Consider the following 21,785-nt stretch of genomic DNA (forward strand, 5'->3'; position numbering starts at 1 on the left):
GTGCGTCAAAGGGCGCATTGAGAATACGTACCACTGCGCCACCAAATATACACTTTACACACACACTCACACACACACACACAGATAACACGATATGGCGGCTAATTCTCGCACCGAATTGCACCATTTTGTATCTTCGATCAAAACGCGTACAGGCCTCTTTGGCGCTTCTTGCCTTCGACTATGTCCCATCAGAATTTGGTTGAGGGGGACAAATGTCCCATTGCCTTTTTCTCCCAAGTTAAACCCTGCCCACACCATGGCTTTCACATCATGTGATTATTGTTTGACCATAATTTAACTACATGTACTCTTGGTGTTTTTGTTATTGTAACTTTGCAGCAGTGCTTGACATTTGTTTTCGATTTTGTTGTGATTTTGTACTGTTCATGTATTTACACAGCTTGCATGTAATTTCCCCCGTCCCGTTACTTTAAATTTATTAAGAATTGAACAAATGTGTGTTTTTGAAGGTAAGATATGAATTCTATATATATATAGATGCTTTGTTGGGGAGTTGATGAGTTATCAACTTTTCGACAGTTCTGCACATTATGTACATGTATGCATGTTTATATGCACACAAGCATGCAGGCACCACACGCACACACACAGAATAAAGCATACAAAACTGTATTATTGCTCAATTTTTATTTGTAATGGAACATCTATTCTTACAGTTCTATGTTTTTGTTTAATGTACAAAAAGGTATAACAATGTAAAACAATCACACAAACGTGTATGTACATGTGAATCAACATCAGTAATAAAAGAATCACATTAAACCTATTCTATTATTTTGTTTCCTCTTGTGGTGTAGAAAAGAAAAAGTAAAAATTTCTTTAACTACGAGTGTTCTCAAGACATGGGTATACATACAGGGGGATACAAAACACCCAAGTGAACATATTATTCATGTATAAAAATGAATGTCCTCTTACATTGTGTTCTTTCTCTTTTTTCCCCCCCTTTCATTTGATAAAAACAAAAGAAACATAAAACATGCCTTGCATTTAAAATCACATTACTTTCCTCATTCCTAATTAGTTCACTCTCAAAACCAAACAGCCTCTCACATCATAGCTCATTCATCACTTTTGTTTGTTAGTTGTGCTCATTTCAACAGTCATGATCTACTGTTACAGGTTTAAAACCCATGTGATGCAGATCTACTAAACACGGATAACACGTCTGTATTGTTTACACATTTATTTGCAATCAATGTCATGCATGACTTGTCAATGCCCACTGAAAAAGAAATGATAGAAGAAACATTTTAACTGCATTACACACAGTTTTATTCATCTGAATAAACACACACTTTCACCAAATGTTTCCAAAGTCATCTATATATGAAGCATTTCCAGAACTTTCGTAACATGACAATGAAGACAAACTGCTTTCAGGGTTTAGTGCATCTTTACTATTAATGTACAAAATGAAAATCCCTTTATTAAACTAATCATCATTCAATTAAAACAAATCAACATGACCCGCATGCAGATTGGTGAAATGTAATGAAAATAAAAGCCAGCCTTCAGACATAGCAGGTTAAAAAAACTTTTAAAAAAATGATTTCATTAGCAAACTATTACACTGCCAAAGCATACACACACACACACAAATCAATGATTGGTCAAGATAGCTCTGTAAATATGGCCATACAAGCAAAAGAATGCCTGTCACTCTACCACAGATTTTTTTAAATGTCCTTTCACAGACAACTGCTCCAGCGACTGCTTAAATCTTAAAACTGAAATGAAATCCATTCTTCCTTTCTTTTTCCGGGTCATTCAAAGACATACCATTCTTAAAACTGCAATCTCAACCATCTATTCCATGTTAAAATTACGTACACAAACAGTTGGAGAAAAAAAAAAGATCAGAATCACTGTGCTGCAAAATTTGAACAGAAACGGATAGCACTGCCATGTCCATTCAAGTGATTTGCGCTAAAACAATTACGGTAAGCCATACCATTGGGAACAAATCTGAAATTTGGAATATTTAAAAGATTATGAAGATAAAAAGTCATAAGTACGGGCGGGGATGCAGCTCAGTCGGTAGCGCGCTGGATTTGTATCCAGTTGGCCGCTGTCAGCGTGAGTTCGTCCCCACGTTCGGCGAGAGATTTATTTCTCAGAGTCAACTTTGTGTGCAGACTCTCCTCGGTGTCCGAACACACCCCCGTGTGTACATGCAAGTGCACACGAAAAAGATCCTGTAATCCATGTCAGAGTTCGGTGGGTTATAGAAACACGAAAATACCCAGCATGCTTCCTCCGAAAACGGCGTATGGCTGCCTAAATGGCGGGGTAAAAAACGGTCATACACGTAAAATTCCACTCGTGCAAAAAACACGAGTGTACGTGGAAGTTTCAGCCCACGAACGCAGAAGAAGAAGAAGAAAAGTCATAAGTATAATTATGCATTCTATGATGCGATACAAATGAGTGATTATTGTATGATCCACACAGGAACAAGAAGTATAAAATTAATTCTCTAAGTAATTTGAAATAAAGAAGAAAAAAATTGGCAAGAGTTCTGATAATCCATTACAGGGCAAACTGATTTACAAATATTTTGGCAAAACAAAATAGGCAAAAATAATTAATGCTGGTTTTACCATTTGAACAGATATTGTTTATAAAGGAATGTGGGAAATTACTGTGTTCTCAAATTCAAGCAAAACCAAAGGGCATTTGACGCTGTGCCAAAACGTGCTTTGACGGTCACCCCCTGAGTTTGATTACATTTTTTTTTATCTGTTCGCATCTTTCATGGCAAACCAATGTTTTTTAATGACAAACATAACCCATAGAGATAATAATCATAACCGTGCTAGATATGGTCATTTCTGTTTGACAATAAAAAAAGAAAGAAACGAGATGCGTGGGTTGAAACGAGTGAGTGTGAATGGGACACTTCAAGGGAACTCAGGATTTTGCTTGTTTGCTTGTTTACCATCGACTTACCTATAACTTACTGTGTGTGTTTGTAGATGAAGTATAAGTCTTCAAATCTGTCCCACAATAAATAAAAATTTCAAACTATTTCTTAAAAAAAAAAGGATTGAAAAGGAACGGTTTCGGACGTTACACATAATGTCAAATGTGCCTTGTGAACGAAAAGTTCGTCTGCTACTCCACTGTTAGCGGTCGTCAACATTCACGTTAATGGCGACTACAAATTGCACTCTTTGAACGTAATTTACCACACAAAAAGCATTAGACCGTGTGCTAGTCAGTCTTTCAGCTCTGAAAAGGTCAGTACTTTTTTTTTTGTCAAACGGTAACGTACGAAAATATCCAGATTCCAAAAAAGGTATTCTACATTTTCGCGGTAGAAAGATTATTTCGGGAAGCCATCTTTACCCAGAATGCACTCTGTGTTTGATTTCCCAAGATGGCGGCAAAGAAGAGAGAAGGTGAGTGTTTATAATTTTTTGTCAGGCACATCGTACTGGTAACGTCCGACATAATATAACGACTGAATTGCAAGTTTTTAGTGTTTTTAAAGCTTTTTAATGCACACTACAACGGCAAAAACGGACTGAAGCGGCAACACCATGTGTTTGCGTCCACACGTGTCTATGTACCGGGCATGAGTGACCTCGGCTTTCAGTCGTTACGTGGACACAGCACAAACTGTGTCCATTCAGTTCTACATCTACCAAGTGTAACATCTGACATGCTCAACAGCCTGCAGACTATATTTACAAACTGTTTGTCACTTTGTTTCTGGTTTTAGATGTGGTACACAATGTATTAAATAAGATTATTTTTGTTCTGACAAGATTTCTGTGTTTGTTGCATTTTTAATGAAATGTGTGTGTACTGCTTGCTGTCGGACGTTACACAGGACACAGTGAGCAGATGAATTTATGGGACAATAAAATTGAATTTTGGTTTGGATTTGATGTGAATGTCAATTTCAGCATCTAAGTCAATGATAAAGATTAGATTCAGAAATATCTGGCAAGTAATTATCATACTGTGGCTAGTTGTACTGTGTCCAGTGTAACATCCAACATCAGTCGGGTGCCCGTCTTTATTGATCAATATCTAAAAAACGCTGCTTTCATTTATCTTTTTAAAACTTGAAACACATTCAGGAAACCTCAGTCTTTAATGCTGCAACATCCAACAACAAATATAAACAGTTTTATTTTTGCCTCAAGTGTCCCATTGTAAGGAGGCAGGTTCTGGCACAGCATCATTTATTTATGCACAGGTAACAAACTGGATTTTTGTGCAATGCACACTGGCCTTGTAAAAGTTATAGCTTGTCATTCATCCTGCAGATGAACTACAGCTGTGTAAAAGAAACAACTTCAGTGCCGTGTACACAATGTAGAGACTTCTGAGCACCGTTTTCAAAATACAGAGTACAACCACTACCCATAGAAGAGAAAAAAGTGAAAGTACAATGTGTGTGTGTGTGTGTGTGTGTGTGTGTGTGTGTGTGTGTGTGTATGCATGCATATATATGTGTGTGTGTCTTGTATGTGTGTGTGTGCGTCTGGTGTGTGTGTGTTATGCAAATAATATTCTGTGAATGGTTTATACCTGATGCATGTAAATAAAAATTATTTCTACCTGATCAGACTGTAAAATTATCAAATGTAACAAATGATATGACCAACGATTATGCTCGGAACGTACACTGAGGCAAAACAGCTACTGACCCGCTTAAAGCAACACACAAAAAAACACCTTTCTCACGAGAGATAAAGGGAGATATGCTAGCAACAGAACAAATACACACATGCTTGTTTGCGTGTGTGTATGTGTGAGTGCTTGTGTGTGTGTGTGTGTGTGTGTGTGTGTGCGTGTAGGTGCTTGTGTGTGTGTGTGTTTGTGCGTGTGATGTTTGAGGAAACTTTGTTAAGCGACTCCAGACAATTTTCCCGTCACTGACCACACAGTGGTAAGCAGCCAACCGGTGACATGTGACAGAAAAAGGCAACAAAGTAAAACCAGTCAAATCACAGAAACATTTCTTGTGCAATGCTTAATCACTCAGGGACACGCATGCAGTTTTGGAAAAGTCATACATTTTGATTTCTACAGTGATCAAAATCCCAACATGTTCATATTTGGTATTTACCGTTGTTTTATCACACAATTTCAGGCAAGATTATTCAAGTTTTCATGAGCTTCCCCAATTTAAATTATGCTTTTCAGCATATTCCAAGTATTACAGCATACTTTTCTTTTACAAGTAATAAAATCAGAAAACCACCTGTATTTTGTCTTTGATCAGTAGTAAATAAGGAAGAATATAGCCCAGAATATTGTGACAAACCCAACACCTTAATTAAAAGAAAAAAAGGAAGGATAACCAAAGAAATAACAGATTCCAACTCTGCCCTTTAATGTGCAACAAATGACCGGGGCAAGAGAAGGAACAAAAATTGCATCCGTCGTTCTGTGTTTCAGCATCGCTCCACAAGAGTGAGCTTTACTCTTTAAACAGAAACGGGGAAGAAAACAAGGAGCCAGAACTAGGAGGGTTGAAACCAGGGTGACATGTCGAGTCGCAAGGAGGAAGGAGTGGAAGATATCTATTTCAAAAGGGTAGGGAGGGTGGAGGGGGGTTGGGGCTGGCAGTGGGGGTGGGGGGAACAAACTAGATATCGCAACAGCCATGGGGGATATTTTCCAACAAACCCCCTGCATTATGGCACCACAGCCAAACTGGCTAAACCAAACCTCTCCTCCATTCTACAACAACTCTCCTCCAAATAAGGCCGCCAAAAAGCTTGCCTTGCCGAAAATTCACACGACAGGCAGCCATTGAGGGTCTAGCTGACATATGCAGCAACGACGCCTCCAAACAAATGGCTCAAAAGCTGAGCTCTCGCCGTAGCAGCAGCAAACCTCCATGGGAAGAGGCCACAAAAGGACAAAGCCAAATCAGCGACGGACGTGCCGTCATTCACAGCCGACCTCATACCGCCACCGTCTCCTGCTCCATGTTGGGTTTGCGGTAGTTAGACGTTTCGACATTCTCAGCAGTGGCGGGGTTAGCGGCAGCGTGGGGGTCCGACGCGAGGAAGGCGGAGGAGGAGGGAGAGGAGGTCGAGGCTAGGGAGTGCAAGCAGTGGTTCGCCGGGGACGGGTACGGTCGTTGGTTCTGTCTACGGGCCGAACGACGCTGCCGACGCATTTCAAGCATTCGCTGCACCTGCTGCACCTTGTCGCGCATGGCTTGGTTTTCCCCTCCGCCCGCGCCGGACCGGCCTGGGGAGGACGAAGGAGGGGGACGGAGGGTGCCTGGGGCAATGTGGCCACCGGGCTGGGCCACCAGGAGATCGTGCAAGATGTGCAGAATGGTGTTGACATCACGGCGGGGCGCCCCGCTCCTGTCCTGCAGGCGTGGGTCTAGCGTTCCTGTAAACATCAGATATCAACATTAGTACTGGGCTACATGTCACCATAACTGAATAACAACATAACGGACTCTTCCACTGAGAATCATTAAGCATCAAGAAATACTGTAGGCTTCAGGTTTTTTTCATTAGAATACATCATACATAGGTAGCATTTTCACTTGTTTTTGAGATGCTTTGATTTTCGAGTCTTCAGATCTTTGCATACCTTTATTACTAGGATGATCTGTCAAAATGAACAAGTACTTTTACACATCTCATGACATAAGCACCCCCAAACCAACCAACAAGTCAACAAACAAAATAACAACTTAGACAGAAAAAGAAAAGAAAAGGATCACTCACCAGAAAAGGTGCCAGAGAAGATGCCTCTCCCAACCTGCTGCATGGAGTCGATAACAGCGCCAGGGCTGGGTGGAGGGGATGGGGGTGGGGTGGGTGGCATTGTGGGTACCGGCTGTGGACGCGGCACTCCTGCCTGCAGCTGTTCAAAGAAAAACAGAGAGCACTGTAAAGGCATACTCTAATTTGGGTAATATGACTATACAATGCAAGACTTATTTTAGATGTTTTATTTATTTATTTAAATTTTTTTTGGGGCGGGGCGGGGGGGGGGGGGGGGGGGGTGGGATGTTAAACTTGATTTGGATAACATTCTTCTAAAAATATGTTGATTGGTTGGTGTTTTATTTTTATGTCCCTTCAACCTGTTGGGAACCCAAAACCCGATTGACTGCTAACGCAATTCTTGCTTTTTTTTCTTTCTTTGTTCACGGACTTAGACTCCCACGTTCACCCCTGTCTTTAGCACGAGTGGATTGTTACGTTTATGACCGTTTTTACCCCGCCATTCAGGCAGCATACGCCGATTTCGGGGGAGGCATGCTGGGTATTTTCGTGTTTCTATAACCCACCGAACTCTGACATGGATTACAGGATCTTTTCCGTGCGCACTTGGTCTTGTGCTTGCGTGTACACACGAAGGGGGTTAAGTCACTAGCAGGTCTGCACATAAGTTGACCTGGGAGATCGGAAAAATCTCCACTCTTAACCCACCAGGCGGCAGCGACCGGGATTCGAACTCACGACCTCCCGATTAGGAGGCCGACGTCTTACCACCACGCCACTGCGCCCGTCATTGCTTTTTTTTTATTTCAACTTATTGGGCCGGCTATTTGGAACCGATCCAATTTTGTTTCCTTTCTCAGTTTACACGGTGGTCTCCGTATTTCAAACTTTTCACATTTCTTAAAGTATGTAAAGAGCTGAGAAATTCTTTGCCCACAATCAGAAAGCCATCCACATCTGAATTTGTTAGAGATCGATTAACAAAACAACCCCTGGTTTTTTTCATAAATGTCACCCCCTTAATACATATTTTGAATCTAAGCTTAAACGGTGTCATAACTAAACTTTCCCCCAGCCAGCAAGCTTATGAAAAAACCTGGTGAAACTAAAACTGAATTAACACCAAGATACAAGCTTAACAGGAGATCAGGAGTTACAAAAAAGCACTTTCTTCCTCCCTCCCTTTCCCTTCCTCTCCCTTCCTCTCCCTTCCTCTCTCTCCAACCAGAAAAAACCCAAAGGTTATACTCACTGTTTGCTGCGTCAACTGTGTCAGCTCTTTCAGCTTCTGGGTGAGGTTTCGACTGGCTTCCAGAAGTGATACCGGGCTGATGGTTGGTACAAACACCGACCCGTTACTGGCTGTACTGGCTGATCTCCCCGGCACCACAGTGGGGGAGGGTGGGGGTGAGGGTGGGGTGGGGGTGGGCTGGACTGAGAGGGAGCGAGATGGTGCAGTGGACAGCTGAAGCTGAACAAACATCAGGTGTTCCCCCAAGCGAATGGCCAGCGTCAGCGGGGACTTGCCTGTCAAAAAGTCGTGAATCTGCAAGACAGGAAAAGACTTCAGGTTAAAAGACATTTTAGTAATCTCTTGCATTCATGTATGTATTTGACAGAGTGAGCAGAAGCGTATGTTTGAGTTCGTGCTCGTTTGTTTGTTTTCTTTCTTTCTTTCTTTCTTTATTTAGTGTTTAACGTCGTTTTCAACCGTTCAAGGTTATATCGCGACGGGGAAAGGGGGTGGGGGGGGTGGGGGGGGGTGGGGGGGATGGGATAGAGCCACTTGTTCACAAAAGCACTAATAAAAAAATTGCTCCAGGGGCTTGCAACGTAGTACAATATATGACCTTACTGGGAGAATGCAAGTTTCCAGTACAAAACTTAACATTTCTTACATACAGCTTGACTAAAATCTTTACAAACATTGACTATATTCTACACAAGAAACACTTAACAAGGGTAAAAGGAGAAACAGAATCCGTTAGTCGCCTCTTACGACATGGACATGCTGGGGAGCATCGGGTAAATTCTTCCCCCTAACCCGCGGGGGGTTCGTTTGTTTGTGTTCGTGCGTGTGCGTGTGTGTGTTTGTGCGTGTGATGAAATGCAGGAGCACTACCAGGTAACTGTCATAACATTTGAAAACCCAGCAACCAAGCTACCTACAGAAGGTAACCAAGGAATCATGGAAGTGCCTATCTGAAGGGAAACAACCATTATGCCTATAGATTCCAAAAGTGATTGCTTCCCTTCCATAACAGAAAACTACAACACAGGCATACGCTCGTTCATTGTATTGTGTAGTGGGTGCAATTGTCAATATTCTTACCTGTGCATCTGACAAATTCCTCAGTGCCTGCATTACGCTGTGTTCAGCATGGGAAGACTGCAACACACAGAAAAAGGAAACATCAGTCATGTGAAGTTAACAATAACAGTAAACAAACAAATAAATAAGTGATTAATGTTAAAAAAAAAGAAAAGAAAGAGATGAGACCAAAATGTAAGAGACCTGCAATAAAAAGTCGCGTAAGGCGAAAATACAATATTTAGTCAAGCTGTCGAACTCACAGAATGAAACTGAACGCAATGCAATTTTTCAGCAAGACCGTATACTCGTAGCATCGTCAGTCCACCGCTCATGGCAAAGGCAGTGAAATTGACAAGAAGAGCGGGGTAGTACTTGCGCTGAGAAGGATAGCACGCTTTTCTGTACCTCTCTTCGTTTTAACTTTCTGAGCGTGTTTTTAATCCAAACATATCATATCTATATGTTTTTGGAATCAGGAACCGACAAGGAATAAGATGAAAGTGTTTTTAAATTGATTTCGACAATTTAATTTTGATAATAATTTTTATATTTTTAATTTTCAGAGCTTGTTTTTAATCTAAATATAACATATGTATATGTTTTTGGAATCAGAAAATGATGGAGAATAAGATGAACGTAAATTTGAATCGTTTTATAAAAAACAATTTTTTTTTACAATTTTCAGATTTTTAATGACCAAAGTCATTAATTAATTTTTAAGCCACCAAGCTGAAATGCAATACCGAAGTCCGGGCTTCGTCGAAGATTACTTGACCAAAATTTCAACCAATTTGGTTGAAAAATGAGAGCGTGACAGTGCCGCCTCAACTTTCACGAAAAGCCGGATATGACGTCATCAAAGACATTTATCAAAAAAAAGAAAAAAGTGTTCGGGGATATCAATCCCAGAAACTCTCATGGACAATTTCATAAAGATCGGTCCAGTAGTTTGGTCTGAATCGCTCTACACACACGCACGCACGCACACACACACACATACACCACGACCCTCGTTTCGATTCCCCCTCTATGTTAAAACATTTAGTCAAAACTTGACTAAATGTAAAAAGAATAACAAGATTTGAAAGGGAACAGATAATAAATGCCAGAAACAGAACAAGAACAAGAGAAAGCGAGCATGTGTGTGTGTGTGTGTGTGTGTGTGTGTAAATTGTGCATGCAAAAAAGTGCTTGTGTGTTCATGAATATGCATACAAAGTTCAAACACTGCCAAGTGCACAGAGGTGGGTTTGTGGCAGGCCAGGACAGGGCAGAACAAAACTTTATCCCACCCAGACACGAAAAAACGTGCCTCGTCATCACTTAACACCCCTCAGATACAGGTATCTCTTTCAGGATGTGGAGACGCACGATAAGAGCCCCAGGGTCGGATAGCATCCGTAACTGTGCGTGTTCAGGCCACATAAATCAACGGGGGGAAAAACGCTGCATGACTGGTTTCGTTTCACAAAGCTAGTGCACGGCAAACATCTAGGTCACTGTGCCAATTGATCGATAGGAAAAAAGTTCTGCCGGTTGAGAGAAAGGAAGGAGAAGGCGAGATTGGGGTATGGATGTGTGAGTCCCGGATCGATACAGGCCGGTCAATAAACGGTGAGATCAGCAGCTACCTGAAGTGGCCAGGTGTTGAAATGCGGTTTGGTGACTCATGCTGCACTGAGTGGTCTTTCCCTTACAATGTGTGTGTGTGTGTGTGTGTGTGTGTGTGTGTGTGTGTGTGTGTGTGTGTGTGTGTGCGTGCATGCCTTCCTAGAATACCCTCCTCATCCTCATCCATCCTCCCACCCCGTCCTTTCCTCCTCTACCCACCTGCCGTTTATATACAAACCTAGGCAACCTGCCTCTCTCTCTCTCTCTCTCTCTCACACACACACACACACACACACACACACACCCTCCCACTCCCTGTGCCTCCTTTCATCCTATCCACCTCCTCTCTCCGTTCTCTCCCCACCTGTGATTTTTACATTGTGTCATTTTGTATATTCGGTGTTGTGCTTGTGAGAAACTCAAGCTGCGCACTTACTGGTCTTTCAGTTTCCCTTGTGTATGATCAAACCCAGACAACACCCCCCCCCTACCACAGCCCCCCAAACCCATCCTCCAATCCACACCCACTCCGCCCTCCAGTTTCTTTCCTCCTTCATCCCACCGCCTTTCTTCCTAATTTCTCTTCTTCACCTCCCCTTCCCATCCGATATTAATGGGATTATTTTTCTTATTTTTTCTAATTGTTTTTGTATTGTTTTGTTCTTGCCTTTACAGACTGCTTTTATTTGACGCCCACATCAAGAGCTGCTGTTGCATGTCTGGTTCGTGGGAAGTCTAGGCTCATTGGAGTTGAGTGCTTTCTGTTGTTTTGAAAGGAAAGTTTGAAAGAGGAGAGAGGTAGTGTGCTGAAAAAGAGAGAGAGAGAGAGAGAGAGAGAGAGAGAGAGAGAGAGAGAGAGAGAGAGACACAGAGACAGAGACAGACAAAGAGACAGACAAAGAGAAAGACAGACAAAGAGAGAGTACAAGTGCATATGATATGGGTGGAGAACGTGATCGGCATTTATGCACATGACTGAGTTTGCACTCAGAAAATCCAGGCAAGAAAGAACAATCAGCAGCCAAGCACACACTTGTTTTCATGCATATGCCCTCATGCAAATCGTGAACTTATAGATGATTACAACGCCTACATTAAAATGCGGGAAACAGTCATGTTCGTCCACATGCACATGTCTATCCATATGAGCACAAAGTCCACATCACAGCTTGCCTGGGAAAAAGTGTTAGATAAAGGTTAAACACCGTGCGTACGCCACCCACAGGGCTGATCTATATGCCATGGACAATTTCAGAATCTAATAATCATAAAATACATGTAAGTGTCTTGTTTTTTCAAACTAAGATTTAGACATGTGTACTAAAAGTTACAACAGTTGTTTTCAATGATTGTGTGAGGCAAAGTATTGTTAATGAAACAATTGACGAAAACTAATAATAATGTACCAGTGTGGGAAAAAACCGAGAGATTTCCTTGAATTATAGAAGTCGCTGGTTGTACGTGTACTTATTGTCACAAAAGTAATAACATTTTCTTTTCTGCTCTTTTTTTTAACATAGGTTCTTTTGGTTTTACCGTCCCAAATACAGAACAAAAACAAAATAAATACGAAACAAAAAAACAAGCAAACAAATACGCACACAAACAACAGTTACAAAAACAACACATCAATTCAAAAATGATTTTGTTTTCCATAAAGCACCTTAATTTATAGTTGAAAGGTACACGTAACAGCTTGTCTGTTTGACACAACAACTAAACGCCCTTGTGGGACGTAGGCATCATGATAATGATATGTACATAGCAATGGATCTTGTACTCTGACGTAGTGGCGTGCTAGAGGTCGCGAGTTCATATATTTATAGCCAGTGTGGTCAGAATGTAGGACAGAAAAGGGGAATATGGGAGTGGAGGGGGCCGATTGAGGGTGGGCGGGAGACAAGGAGAGCAACGCAGAGAGAGAGAGAGAGAGAGAGGGATGATGATGATAATCAGTTTTAACGTCCTCTTAGAACCATTTGGCCTATCTTGGGACAGGTAGAGTTAATATGCTTTATGTGGGGACAAGACACTGGACAAACATGCAAACAGAGAACACATATGATCGTGTTATATATCTGGAGGTCCTGTTGCGATATTTCAAAATGGGGATGGAAGTAATGATTGTGTACGCGGAATATGGTTGGACTGGAGCGGTTTTGTAGTCTTATTTGCTTTTTATGTATGTAGAATATGTTTGTATGTGTGGCTGAATAAGTTACCAAAAAATAAAAAAATAAAAAAATAAAAAAAAAGAGAGAGAGAGAGAGAGAGAGAGAGAGAGAGAGAGAGAGAGAGAGAGAGAGAGAGAGAGAGAGAGAGAGAGAGAGAGAGAGAGAGGGAGAGATGATGGTACGGTGGGAAATCCCCAGAATGACTTCATTCCCCTTCCTGGCACAACTCGTCAATCAGGGTCGTGCGTGATCAATAAACGGGTTTGTTTGATGTGATGGCCCGGGCTGCCGCTTCGATGAGGTCCACGGTTGTTTAGGGGGGGGGGGGGGGGTGGGGGAGGGGGGGGAGGAGGAGATAACACGCGTAAGGTGAACTTGAGAGGCTTGGGCGGAGCTGCAGAGGGCGGAGGGGATGCTAGCGTCGTGAATAGAGTTCGCATGTACAAGTGATGGGCCTTAAGTGTGTGTGTGTGTGTGTGTGTGTGTGTGTGTGTGAGAGAGAGAGAAAGAGAGAGAGAGAGAGAGAGAGACAGAGACAGAGAGAGACAGAGACAGAAAGAGAGAGACAGAGAGACAGAGAGAGAGAGAGAAAGAGAAAAAGAGAGAGAAACTGAGAGAGAGAAACTGAGAGAGAGAGAGAAACTGAGAGAGAGAAACTGAGAGAGAGAAACTGAGAGAGAGAGACTCAGAGAAAGAGAGAAAACTGGATGAGACTGAAACTGATAACTAATTACCACAAGCAAATTAACTAATGACAAAACACTTAAATCAACCCAACCTAAACCCATCCTCTGCCATTTCTCTAAAGAATACACCCCTCCTCTCCGGCCACCCCCACACTCCGTCCCCTCCTAGCCACCCACCTCCTTGCCTAGCAACCGCCCCCACCCGATCACTCACTGGAAATTCTTTGTTTCTTAGCAGTGAATGAATGCTTCCCAACGCAAAGCATCATCATCTCGTCACCCATCATCAGAGCTAACGGCGGTAAATACTGCGAGCTGCTTACTTTCTCATCCAACTCTATCGATCCAGCAGACAACCACTGACAAGTAAACCTTACACTAAGTCACAGCGACATCAGTGAAATGCACTCCCTTCAATGAATCATTCACTCAGCTGAGAATGACAGAGAGAGAGAGAGAGAAGCTATACGTACATACATCATTGACAGATTGAATGAATGTCCTTGGATCGATGCGTATGTGGGATCGATGCGTATGTGGGAAAGTCGAATGACAAAAGAACATCAACCGAAGTGTGTATTCGAAACTTTGGGATTAAATCCCAGGAAGTTAATACTGAAAAATTAACTGCCATGAAATCACACCCTTACTCCTTCTCCCCTGCACCCCCCCCACGCTCTCTCTTTCCTTCCTTTCCTCTCCCAACTCCTCATTACAAAACATGAATGGTCTCATCGAACCAGCCCGGAATGAGGCTCTGGGGAGGGAAGCGTAGTGATTGGTTGACAGCGCACGTGCAGAATGAAATAAAACCGATAACTTACCGACGTGCCACTCTCCATATTTGGGCAAAGAACGATGCGGCTTCCTTCTCTCACTTCGTTGTCTTGCAATGTTCCCTCTTTCAAAATTCTGTAACAAACCAAAACAGAAACAAATATAGTTGTATGTGGAAAAGGCTAATGCACGTTGTGTTTGGGTTTAAAGACGGTGTTGATTGAAACGTAGGAGTTAAGCATCAGATGTTTTTGTTGTTGTTGCATTTACACAGTGTGTGTGTGTGTGTGTGTGTGGTTGTGTGTGTGTGTGGTTGTGTGTGTGTGTGTGGTGTTGTGTGTGTGTGGTGTGTGTGCGCGCGTGTGTGTATGTGTGTGTGTGTGTGTTCGCGCACATGTGTGCGCGCATGCTTGCGCGCATGTGCGTACGCGTGCACATTCTCAGGAATGAGATAAAAATTACAAGTAAGCTTACACAATGCTGATTTCAGCATTACACACTAAGCGGCAAGTGTTACAGGTGAATAAGTATCAATAGCAAAAACAATATGGACTGCACTACAGTCACAGCGGCAGAATTTGTAGTGACAGCAGAAGCATAATGCAGTAGCAGTCGAAGAAATTGTAAAGTAGTATTAATGAACCCGTATCATCACCAGCAGTAGAAATAGTAAGTCATTGTTTCTTATATCCCGAGCGTTACGACTTCTTAGTCGCTTGCAAAAACAAATGTTAATGCTGTTGTGTAATAGTTACTGCATCTACATCGGTAACAGCAAAACAACAATCAAACAAACGAGCAACATAATAAACTATCTGCAGTACACCCCTCGACTGCGCATTTCCGTGACAGTGATAGTACACATGTACTCGTGTGCCCAATACAGCAATACCACAACAACTGATCACAACTACAAAACAGGCAATTAGCCAAAAATGCCGATTAAGAGACCTTGTTAAATCCCGGTAAAATCAGACAAAGGGCGAACAGCAACAACAATACTAGCATCTGTGTCAGTGTTATCCAGTGAGTGGAGTACTCCCACGCGCACTTCAAAACAAAGCAAGTTGCAAACTATAGCAGCTTGTTCTCGCTCTCCGTATCTTACTGTGTCATCTCAGACACTTTTCCTCATCAATTCAGCATTGTGAGTAAGAGGGTTTATATAATCCAATAATACAGAACAATCGAAAAGTAAGGCGCGTTTTACAGTCTACACTCGCGCACGCACGCACACACGCATGTACAAGCACACACACGCATGTACAAGCACACACACGCACAGAAAAACAGACACACACACGGGAATGCACGAGAGCAATCAGTAAATCCTTCAGCACAAGATAAAATCTTCAAGTTCGCCTCTGAACAAAAACAACAGGAAAAGGCGGTTCATAAACGGTAATTGAATTCACGCAAAGTCGGTTTTGATTAGGAAGGAAGACTGAGGAGAATACTCGTTGAGGGGATATGGCAAAGTGAGGGTGGTGGGGAGGGTGAAGAAATATCAAACTCAATACTCAAAAACAGAAACCAAATAAGGAAAGAATGAAACGAAAAATTAAAACCGCTTTTCACTCGATCGCGTCTCACTGTTTTATGTTTACCCCCAGATACCTTAAAAGACCAACAACAAAAGACAACAAGATCCAGAGCTGAGCGGAGGTGGAGGAAATTGAATAATCATGCAGGTCAGTAGAACAAGAGACACAAACTCAGGTCAAGGTTGGAACAAAGGACAGAAAACAAAATGTTGAAACCTTGAACAATAACACCAAGGCTTCACCTTTCAGGGCTACAGACAAAGTAAGCAATCCGAATCCCAGACACAGACAAGAACGCTGACGGTGGCTGGGGGTGGTAAAGAAAACTGAAAAAGAGACATAATAAAGAAAAAAAGAATTGGGACCAAAACACAACCCCCCCCCCCCCCCCCACACACACACACACCTCCTACCTCAAGTCTTGCAATGAATTTAAAACCTCCTCCGATCACAGGCCAAAGCGCTCCAACCCTATAAAAGCCCAAGACAACGCAAGCAATGCAAAGCTTTGTAGCTAAACTTTTGCCGGCCTAACGGTAAATGTGAACTCCTTGGCCGTAAACCTTAGCAATACACGAGACAAGAAAAGCAACGGCTTACGTACACCGACGCACGATTCTTTTTACCTGAGGGGAGGAGAGGGGAGGGGGGCAGGGTGGTGGCGGTGGAACGCCCACGCCGGATTCAAGGTAGACGTAAAACCTACAAGCACCGGGCCCCAGAGCGCGCGCTTACATTCCTCACACCTAATGTTTCTGACGTACATAGGCATATGGAGAGCAATCATAACGTGTCTGTATTGCCAACTACACACAGCAGTGCCAGTGATGTGAGGCCCCTCTGAGATGAAGACACCTCCCCTAAAAGGACATTTTCTGCATCATCTTCACCAAAATATACTCGTCGTTACAGGCCAAAATGTAGGGACACTTTCTGATTCGTCGTAGATACCGTTGTATTCCATTAGAGTGATTACAGTCGAGTTAGTTCGCGTAAATTGTTTCATTAGTTTTGAACCGGTTTCTGCTTTAGTACGCTTGAAAATTCCAAACAGATTCAAGTGTTTTGCTACTTGATCTTGCGAGTTTTGAAACCCACTAAGATTGGACTTGAAATGAGAATGGAAAATTTCCTAAATAAATTATCATTTAATTAATATACTTACCCGAATCACATTAGCATTGAGTCACCTGAGATGCTTATCACTGAAAAACGCTTACCCGGCTAAAGAATTTAAAGGGAAGCAACCCCATCACCAAAACGAAAGTGAAAGTAGCTTTGGTAATGGGCCAGTACACCGGGAGTTACCTCCCATACGGGTGTATGCCACGTCACTTCCTCTAGGAACACGTGCCTATTATCATACGGCTTTAAAAAATCTTAAAACCATAAGCGGGGCAGGTGGGAGGGAATACAGTATGTGATTCGGGTAAGTATATTAATTAAATGATAATTTATTTAGGAAATTTTCCATTTAATATCATATTCTTACTCCGAATCACATTAGCAGATAACATCAACAAGGCGGTGGGCTAGAAATGAATCAAAACTCACCATCAAGTTCTGGACAGGAACTGGCCTGCTGCTATGAGCGCTGGAAGGCCTCTGGAGCCATCCTGTCGAAGAGCTGTGACGTCCCGAAGATAAAAGTTTATGAAAACATCTTCGGAACGCCAATACGCAGTTGTCAGCACCTCCTCTAGACGTCTGGAGCGCAGAACTGCCAGAGAGGATGCCCACGCCCTCGTCTCATGGGCTCGGGCCGAGTCAAGTGGCAAGGAGGGCATAACCCCCCCCCTCTTTGTGCGCCTCCACTCATAAGCCTGCTTGATGAGCGAGGACACCCACCGGGCCAACGTTACCTTCGACAAATCTTTCTCGCGCCTAGTAAGGAGAGAGATAAACAACAACTTCTGAGAACTAGACCGAATCGGCTGAGTCCGGGCTAAGTACAGACGAAGTGCCCTCACAGGGCAATTGACCGAATCGGGGTCACCCGGGGCCAACGCGCTGGTCAGAGCCTTAACTCTAACCAGCGGAGAGGCCTGCCCCGGAGACTGATTCTTGGCCAGGAAATCAGGCCGGAAACGCAAAGATGCGGAACCGTCCGGCTCAAAGGAGATATCTCCAGGCTGACCCGACAGGGCGTGGACCTCGCTACCCCGTCGGGCCGTAGCCAACAAAAGGAGAAACAGCGCTTTGCGAGTGACATTGAACAGACTGGCCTCGCTAAAAGGCTCAAAATCCGCAGAACGAAGGAATTCCAGGATTAAAAACAAGTCCCACTTGGGAGCGGGCAAACGAGCTTTAGCTTCCTTAAGAGCAGCACCTTTAATGACTGCAGCTATAACGCCCCCGACTCGAACAGAACGACCAATCTGCTGAAGAGTCGCCGAGATAGCGGAGCGCCGGACCCTCAACGAGGAGACTGAGGCGCCCTGTGAAGACATGAAAGAGAGGTGGTTAGCGACCTGAATAGAGCGCGGAGCCACCGAACTCACCCCTCTAGCTGAACACCAGGCAGTCCATGCCTTCCAGTGGGAAGCATAAACTGAAGAGGTGGACGCTCTATGCGAGCGAGCCACCAAGTCCAGAGTCAAAGACGACGCCCCAGAGCGCTTCAGCGAGTCCCGAACAACTTCCACACGTGAAGCTTCAGAAGACTGGGCTCCTCGTGTGGAATGCCTGTTCGGGGCTGCACTAGTTCCCCTCGCACGAGTGCGAGAGGAATGGGGGGCCCTTGGGCAAGCCGAAGAAGATCTGGAAACCAGACCTGCGACGGCCACAGAGGAGCGACCAGAAGAAGAAGGGCCGGCTCCTCCATCTCCGCTTTCCGGATTACTCGGCTGAGTAACGGAAAGGGAGGAGTCTGAAGATCTGTATGTGCCCCCCAACCCTCCCTGGACGCATCTGTAAAGAGGTCCAGGTCGGGGAGGGGCACGACGATCGGAACACCTCTGCAGACCCACTCCGTGTGCAACCACGGAAGGGTCGCAGACTGGAACCATCCCTGCAAAGGGATGAGGGCGTCCCAGTCCACCAGAGGAGAGTCCACAAACGGCTTCAGCGCGAACTGAAGCGGACATTTGTGGACCCGGCCCAGTGAAACCAGAAGAGCCATAGACTCCATCTGCCCCAAGATGGAGGCGAGCGAGCGGATGGAAGCCATCAGGAGAGGTAAAGTGGAGCGAATCTGAGCTTGGAGCTTGTCCACCCTTCTCTGAGAAGGCTGGACAGTCCAAGCGACCATGTCGAAAGACATCCCCAGATAAGTGAATGTCTGTGACGGGGTCAGCTCCGACTTTACCCGGTTGATCGAGAACCCCAACCAGTTGGATTCTCGAAGAACCGTCAGGGTATCCTGCGAACAGCCGCTCTGGGACTGGTTCATGATGAGCCAGTCGTCCAGATAAGCCCGCAGACGGATACCCTGGGACCTCACCAGTGCACAGACCTGTCTCACCACCATGGTGAAAATCCACGGTGCGAGAGACAGCCCGAAAGGGAGTGCGCGAAACTGGTAGATCTGATCTCCCCACCGGAAACGAAGCCATTTCCGGTCGGTCGGATGCATAAGAATGTGAAAGTATGCGTCCGTGAGATCGATCGAGGTCACCCAGTCTCCTGGGCGGAGAGAGTCTCGGACAGAGGCTGGCGTCTCCATCTTGAATTTTATCTCCCTCAAGAAAGTATTGAGGAGAGATAAATCCAACACGGGACGCCATCCTCCTGATGCTTTGGGAACAGCGACCAGACGCCCGTAAAATCCCAGGGAGCTGTGGACCCGAACTCTCTCCACCGCGCCCTTCTGCTCCAGGGAGGCAATTTCCGACTGCAAGACGGAACGTGCTTCCTGCGAGAAGGGGGGCTTGAACCGCGGAGGCACTCGGGTAAGAGGCGCCTTTTCCTCCCGCCAGAGTAGACGGAAGCCCGAACTCACCACTCCCACAATCCATTGGCTGTCTACTACCGACATCCAACGAGAAAGTGCCCGGGAGGGGCCTCCCGCCATCACCAAGGTGGAGGGCGGGAGGGAGGTGAGATCGGGAGCGCTTCATTGGGGGTGTGGCTTACTTCCAGAGCCGCCACGCCCCCTCCCCGATGCCGTCCTCTTCTTCCCACCACGAGCGGCCGGCGAAGCCTGCCGCTTCTGAGCTGGCTTGGGGTTAGACGATGTCTGAGCCTGCTTCTGTTTAGAAGGCTGAGACTGTTTCACCCCCTTCAGAGTGTAGTCAAGGAACTGACTGTCCTTGTTTGACTGAATCTCCTTCTGTCTGGCATCCAGTGCCAGCGGACAGAAGAGAGACTCCTCTGAGACCGGGGAGACTCTCAAGGTCTCCCTAGTAGCCAGCTCCGTGAATTGGGACTGCGAGAGGAAGAGATCCCTCCTGCAGAGTACCGCTTGGGTGTACTGCAGGGAGGAAAGACGCAATTGTTCCTCATTGACCTTGGCCAATGCGGTCAAAAGCGCAGAGACATCGTCCGCATTCTGTTCTTCACTGAGAGTGAAAGGAACTAGCGAATCGGTCAATGCCCGAGACAGAGCCCGAACGAGAGTCTCCGCAATGGAGGACAGTTCGATCTGCCGACGTCCAACCTCCTCAGCAGAGAGGAGGGAAGCCTCGGAAACCGGCAAAACCGAATCACGCTTGATCGGTTTAGTCAGAAGAGGCAGCAATTCCCGGGAAACCGGAAGGGTAGCCCTAGGGAGTGCAAAAGACGCCAGCCAATTCTGGCTCTGATTGGGCATGCCAAGCTTCCTATTGGCCGTAGGCACGAAGGAAGAGGCTTGGGCAGCTGAAGCCACCCACTGCTGAGCTGATTCCGGAACTGGACCAAAAGAAAGCAGTAACGGAACAGGCACTGGCCGAATACCACTCCCCGCATGTGCTGGACGAACCAGTGAATGCGAAAGTTGGTAAGCCACTGACAGAGACTCGGCGAACCGGAAGGAAGAAACATCCTCCTGTGCCGGCCGGAAGTCCGCCATGGCAGAAGGAACGAATGATGCGGAAGAGTCCGCAGCCACCACCCCTTCAGGAAAATAACGAGACGTTACTTCCGCCGCGACGTCAAGAACAGACTTGAGCTTCGACGGAAACACGCCCCGCGACTCCTCGCTGACCACTGATGGAGCATCAGAATAGTCACACGTGGAACCATGACCGAAGTCACCAGTTCCGGAAGCAGAAGCATGCCCTGGCAAACCGGAAACCGGAAAAGCCTGAGCACTAACGTCATCCTGCCGCCCAAAACCCTGTGAAGGTAAAGGGTAAGCAGGACGACCATCCGCAAAAAACCGGAGCTGGATGAGCTGACGTCACTCCCCCGACTGAGTGGAGTGATGCCTGCTCAAGCCTAGGCGCTTGAAAGCCGGAAGGCGCACGCTGTAATCCACTATCTGGTATCCGGAAGGAACCACCAGAAGAGGAAGAAGCGTTTCCGGCCGAAACCGGAAGTGTAGTCAACGGAACCGCAAAATGCGGAAGTGAAGACTGCACTGGTTGACTTCGCGATCCGGAAGGACCGGAAGTCAGTGAATACTCCATCCTGCCGCGACCGCCGTAGCGTGCCGGAGCGGACGGATCATCACTTCCGGCAAGTGCCGGAAATGCGGCAGTCGAAACCGACTGCCGCCGCTGTTCGAACAAGTCCGGGGCCTCGTAGGTTATCGCCGGAAATGAAAGATCAGCAAGGTATCGGTCGTGACCCGATGCGAAAGAGCTGTCCCCCGAAGGAGAACGTCCAGGCGCCTCACGAGGGCTATCGGACCAGCTCTGCTTACCAACCGACGCTGAAGAGGGAGGACGCTGCTCCAAGCCGGAAGTGGAGGACAAAGACACGGAAGCCAATGCCCGGACGTCACTGCCAGATGCCGGAAACGCCGAACTGCTGGCGACGGAACGCTGAAATTCTGCCTGCACCAAGCTGCGGAT

General features: G+C 45.3%; 1 protein-coding gene across 2 annotated transcripts in view; it reads right to left on the reverse strand.

Moving 5' to 3' along the window:
* Positions 1–636: 636 nt before the first annotated feature.
* The window catches only part of LOC138966973 (midnolin-like), a 42,048-nt gene continuing 20,899 nt past the window's right edge, over positions 637–21,785 (reverse strand). For both annotated transcript variants that reach the window (XM_070339387.1, XM_070339388.1), the window contains 5 exons: positions 14,353–14,440; positions 9,076–9,132; positions 7,996–8,289; positions 6,741–6,879; positions 637–6,396 (listed from right to left, as the gene is read on the reverse strand). In XM_070339387.1, coding sequence (XP_070195488.1) covers positions 5,954–6,396; positions 6,741–6,879; positions 7,996–8,289; positions 9,076–9,132; positions 14,353–14,440 — 1,021 coding nt within the window. In that variant the 3' untranslated portion in view covers positions 637–5,953. The remainder of the gene's footprint in view (positions 6,397–6,740; positions 6,880–7,995; positions 8,290–9,075; positions 9,133–14,352; positions 14,441–21,785) is intronic.

Source organism: Littorina saxatilis, linkage group LG5 (assembly GCF_037325665.1).
Source record: "Littorina saxatilis isolate snail1 linkage group LG5, US_GU_Lsax_2.0, whole genome shotgun sequence".
Lineage (NCBI taxonomy): Eukaryota > Metazoa > Mollusca > Gastropoda > Littorinimorpha > Littorinidae > Littorina > Littorina saxatilis.